The sequence below is a fragment of the Arachis duranensis genome, chromosome 2 (assembly GCF_000817695.3).
Source record: "Arachis duranensis cultivar V14167 chromosome 2, aradu.V14167.gnm2.J7QH, whole genome shotgun sequence".
Taxonomy (NCBI): Eukaryota; Viridiplantae; Streptophyta; class Magnoliopsida; order Fabales; family Fabaceae; genus Arachis; species Arachis duranensis.
Window position 1 is genome coordinate 65467670 of NC_029773.3, and position 5496 is coordinate 65473165.

At 42.0% G+C, this 5496-nt stretch overlaps 1 protein-coding gene across 1 annotated transcript; it reads right to left on the minus strand.

Annotated features, from left to right (window-relative positions):
- Positions 1-3937: 3937 nt before the first annotated feature.
- Positions 3938-5151, minus strand: LOC107474687 (uncharacterized). The gene is made up of 2 exons (XM_016094324.1): positions 5074-5151; positions 3938-4903 (listed from the first exon to the last, which is right to left on the minus strand). Exons 1-2 carry the CDS (start codon positions 5149-5151, stop codon positions 3938-3940), a joined length of 1044 nt encoding a protein of 347 aa, XP_015949810.1.
- Positions 5152-5496: the final 345 nt, after the last annotated feature.

Consider the following 5496-nt stretch of genomic DNA (forward strand, 5'->3'; position numbering starts at 1 on the left):
AATGCCTTCAAGCAAGTTGAAGCAAGCGACAAGGCCCCAAGAGTGTTGATTGCTAGAATGAATTCCGGGGTCCCAAACCTTGCTTTTACACCCGTCTTCTTGTTGATCATCATTGTTCCAACCGGGTGGCAAGCAATTTGAATTCTCACTAAAGCGTCCAAACAACTTCCTAGACCCATTTAAACGAGCTCTACACCAACCCTTGCATTTCAACTTGGAGCATACAACTATATTGAACTTTGCATGACAACTCCTACCACTGACCATCTTCCTCTCTCTCTTGATGCCACAAAGTGCTCTAAGTTGACCATCCATCTCTAGTAGCCCATATTTAAGTGGGAAGGTAAAGGTTAAGGATAGGAATTTTACCCACGTGAATGTTGTATTGGATGGTAATGGCTTTGGGGGAGGTGTTTCTGATGATTTTGTAAGCTCCACTCCCTTGTACTCTTCCTTGACAACTTCCACCTCTTTACAAGCTTCTTCAATTTCAATCTCTTCCTCTTGGTATCTTTCTTCCAATTCAATCTCTTTTTCATTGCTTACCAAGTGCATGGGAGGTTATGCCTCTTCTTCTTGAATCTCCATCTCTTGATCAACCTCTTCCAAGTCTTCAACCATGATATGCCTCGAAGGTTGTACACCCTCCTCAACATCAACATCAGATGTCTTGGAAGGAGGCTCTATGACTGGTCTTTCCTATGGAGGTTCCGCATCTCCCAAGTCTTCAACCACTTCTTCCTCTTCTGTGATAATTTAGGCTTTCTCCACTTGCTCTAAGACAAAATCAGACTCCTCCTTGATGTCTTCCTTCACTAATTCTTCAACCACTCCTCCGCCTTCAAGGGTCTCTATTACCTCCACCTGTAGAGCCTCCTCTAGCTTCTTCTGAAGTATGAATTCGCGAAGACGATCCCTTCTCTCTTGTTCCATGTCAATAGCATAATCGGGATCATCTTGCTCTTGGATTGATGGATGTGGGTGCTTTTCCATGGAGGGTGGTGATAGGATAGAGAGATCATTATGTGGTTGAAAAAGAAGTGCACTAGAGCTTGAGGGTTGAGTATTCAAGATAGAGAATTGGTCCATGTGGGATATAAGAGCTTGGAGAGTAGAGGTTAGACTATTGAGAGAGGTAAGTGTGTTCTCCATGGAGGTTTGAAGTGGATAGGAAAGTTCATTTGTTGGGAGAAAGGGCTCATAACACGGAGGTGGTTCCTCTTGATAATGATATGGAGATGGTGTATATTGAGGTGGTGGTTCTATGTATGGTTCATATGGTGGTTGATATGGTGGATAAGGGTTAGGGTCATATGAAGGTGAATGGTGAAAAGGGGCTTGTGAGTAGGGTTGAGGGCTATGTTGAGGAGGGGTCTATAGGCATATGGTGGTGGTTGTTAATAATCAAGAGTGTGTTCACCATAGCCATTATCTTGGTATGCCTCTTGGAAGGGCTCTTGGTCATAGTATGTTGGTGGAGATTGTTGCCAAGAGGGTTGATTAAATTCTTGTGGCTCTTCCCATCTTTGGTTGTCCCAACCTTAATGCATGTTCTCATTGTAGCTTCTATTTCCTGCAACATAGTTTGAACCAAACTCATAGCCAAAGGGGTAAGAGTTCATAGTAGCAAATAAAAATTAAAAATAAAAACAAATAAATAAGCAAAAACAAATATTTACAATAACCAATAATAAGGCACACGTTTGCAATTCCCCGGCAACGGTGCCATATTGACGAACGGATTTTTGACGGTTTAGAATTTCACAAATAAAGTCTCGTTGAAAGTATAGCTTCTAAACCAACAAGAATTCTTTCGTACAAAAACTTGTTTGTCACTAAAGCAAACCCAATAAAAATTAATAACCGAAGTATTTAAACCTCGGGTCGTCTTTCAAGGAATTACAGGGAAGTGTGCTTATAATTGGTTATGGAAAAGTGTGTTTTGGGGTTTTGTAAGATAAGAAGCAAGAATAATAAATGGCAAAAGAAGTAAACTAACAACTGGAAAAGCTCTTGGCAAGGTATGAGAACCGGATGTCCTATCCTAGTTATCCTTATCAATTGTGATGAGAATTGGTCATTGCTCCCACTTGGTCAACCTCTAACTATGAAGGTATGTCAAGTGGATAAATCAATTTGATTTCCCAGGTCATAGTCAACTCCCAAGGAAAGACTAGAGTTAGTGGAATCCAAATCAATCAGAAACTTTCAATTATCAATCAACAAGGAGTTTGATAACTCAAGTGTCACCAATTGCTCAACCAAAGCCAAAAGGATAAAAATCTACTCTAGAATCCAACCAATCATTTTATCAAACACTTGGAAAGCACAACACAAAAGCATAGAAAAGCAACAAGAGAGAACAAAATCCAAACAATCACTTGCATTAAAGGAAAATTGAATCTAACATCAAAAGTTCACAAACTAAAGTAATAACAATGAGTAATCAATAAAAGTAGAAGAAAAATCCTAAATTGAGAATAGCTAAACCTAAGAATCCTAAAACCTAAAGAGAGGAGAGAGCCTCTCTCTCTCTCTCTAGAAACTACATCTAAAATCTAAAATTATGTGAATGAGAAGTGTCTCTGATTCCTCCACTCTGCAGCCTCTAATATGTGTTTTCTGGACCGAGAACTGGGTCAAAAATAGTGCAGAAATTACTGGGGGAGAATTCTGATACGTACAGGCCGCAGCTCATGCGCGCGTACGCGCTAGGTGCGCGTGCGCGCTGATAAACTTTTTGCCAATGTGCGCGTACGCGTGCTTTGCGCGTGTGTGCCCCTAAACGCCAGGTCAACTATGGCAAATTGTATATCTTTGAAAAGCCCCAGATGTTAGCTTTCCAATGCAACTAGAACTGTTTCATTTGAACCTCTGTAGCTCAAGTTATGATCGATTGAGTAAAAATAGGTCAGGGCTGACAGCTTTGCAATTTCTTTAGCTTCTTGTATTCCTTCCACTTTTGTATGCTTTCTTTCCATCCTCTAAGTCATTCCTGCCCTGTAAAACCTGAAAACACTTAACACACATATCATGGCATCGAATGGTAATAAGAGAGGATTAAGATTAGCGAAATTAAGGCCAAAGAAGCATGTTTTCAATCATAGCACAAAATCAGAAAGGAAATTGTAAAACATACAATTTCTATGAATAAGTGTGAGATTAGTGGATAAAATCCACTCAATAAAGCTCAAGATGTACCACGAAATAGTGGTGCATCATTCGGACCGCTTCTAACTTGATGGTGTTGACTTCTTTCCTCCCTGGATTGCCCTTCAAACTGAGGCTCTCATTATAACATTTTTGGGCCAACTTTTTGTCACCCTTTACAGTTGCAATCCCTTCTGCCATGGGAAATTTCATGCAGATGTGAGGGGTAGAAACAATAGCAGCAAGTCGGTTCAAGGTGGTCTGGCCTATTAAGGCATTATACGAGCTTACATCGGTTACGATGTAGTTGACGCTCAGTGTCTTTGCCCTGGTACCTTTTCTGAAAGTGGTGTACAATGAGATGTAACCAAGAGGTCAGATTGGGGTATCTCCTAGTCCGAAGACGTTGTCTGGTATGCTTTTAGATCCTTTTCTTCTAATTTGAGCTTGTCAAAAGCGGGTTCAAACAAGATATCAGCCGAGCTACTTTAGTCTATCAAGGTTCTGTGGAGGTTAGCATTTGCCAAGATCATAGTTAGTATTCCTTTAGCATGTTCTTTAGTGAACGAGATAGTGGGTAGGTCAGTCAATTGGTTGTCTTCCCTGACTTGATATACCTTCTTGAGGTGTTTTTTGTGAGGATTTTGATATTCCTCCTCCTGCAAACCCCCATTGATCATGTGTATATGTCATTTTGGGGTGTGAGGAGGGCGTTCTAGTCATCCTCTTTTTCATCCCGTCTTCTTTTTCTTGGGTCGTCCGATCTGTCGGCCAAGTATCTTTTAAGTCAGCCTTCTCTGGCCAACTTTCCTATGATATTCTTTAAGTCATAACATTCATTGGCGGAATGCTCGTAGAACTTATGATACTCACAATATTCTTTCTGACTTTCAGCTTTCTTGTGTTTAATCAGACGAGGAGGTGGGAGCATCTCCATATGGCATATTTCTCTGTACACATTCACCAGGAAAACCCTTAAAAGAGTGTAGTTATGATATTTTCTATGTTCTGTTCTTCTCTCTTTTTGGGCTCCTTTTCCTTTGTTCGAGGGTAGTAGGGCAGGTTTGTCTGTGGAAAAGGTTTCCTGAGTCAGGAATTTTTTTCCTTGAACTTTGTTCAAAGAAGTTGGGTATCGTTTGGATATTGACTGGGAGAATGGTCCCTCTTTAAGACCATTGACTATGCCCATGATCATGGCTTTAGTGGGCAGATTTTGAATTTCCAAGCAGGCCTTGTTGAACCTTTCCATATAGTCACGAGTCTCGCCGACTTCTTGCTTAACTCCCAACAAGCTTGGGGCGTGCTTGGTTTTATCCTTTTGGATAGAAAATCTGGTTAAAAACTTTCTAGCAAGGTCGTCGAAACTGGTTATTGATCGGGGTGGTAAGTTATCAAACCACTTCATGGCTACCTTTGTTAGAGTATTCGGGAAGGCTTTACAACGGGTGGTGTCGGAAGCATCGGCCAAGTACATTCTACTTTTAAAGTTGCTGAGGTGGTGGCTTGGGTCAGACGTTCTGTCATAGAGATCCATGTTGGGTGATTTGAAATTTCTGGAAACTTTAGCCCTCATGATCTTTTCTGTGAACAGATCTTCTCCTCCCAAGGGGCTTTCACCACGAACCGCCCGGTCATTCCTATTTTGTAGATCAGCTTCCAGCTTCCGGAGCTTGTCTTCTAGCTCCTTTCGTTGTCTCACCTCTCTTCGTAACTCCCGTTCTGCTTCCTTTTGTCGTTCAGCCTCGTGTTCGATCTGTTGCAGTCAAACCCCCTGGCCATGAACCAAGTCCAGGATCTCGATTGTATGAGAAAGGTCCTCATCCTCGAGATGATGGACTTCAGAATGGATCCTTCTTGGGTGAGGATTTCCCGAAGTCCCTTCTCTGTGAGGCCCTTGAGGATTTGTGGTGGAGGTGGAAGCACGATGGTCTGGCCTTCTAGCTGAGCTTCTTGCTCAGATTTAGATGCCGTGTGGCCGTCTTCATACTGGTGGTACGCCATTGTCAGAGGGTGAATTCCAGGTTCCCCGGCAACAGCACCAATATTTCGAGGGTTACCTGAAATATTGATTTGGGCCTGAACGTGAGGTCCAGATCCCTTAGTATGGCAGCGTCCGACCTTTTTGGTGCCGAGGTGCCGCCTGTCCGAGTTTCTCATGAGGAGGTTGGGGTGGTACCTTAAAGGTGTCAGTGTATTTATAGTAGAGTCGATAACCACCTTTGTTAGAGTAGTTCCATCTTTTATGATGGATAACTGTTCCCTTTATCTTGGGAGTTTGTTAGGACTTATCTTATCAGAGAAAATAAAAATTCCAGTCAAGATTTCCATGGGTATTTAAAGAGGCCG

Excerpts from the sequence above, each read along its gene's own strand:
- LOC107474687 (XM_016094324.1), bottom strand. The coding sequence starts at position 5,151 with ATGGCGTACCACCAGTATGAAGACGGCCACACGGCATCTAAATCTGAG. Across the intron at positions 4,904-5,073 it reads AGCTAGAAGGCCAGACCATC|ATCGAACACGAGGCTGAACG; the intron begins GTGCTTCCACCT and ends TGACTGCAACAG.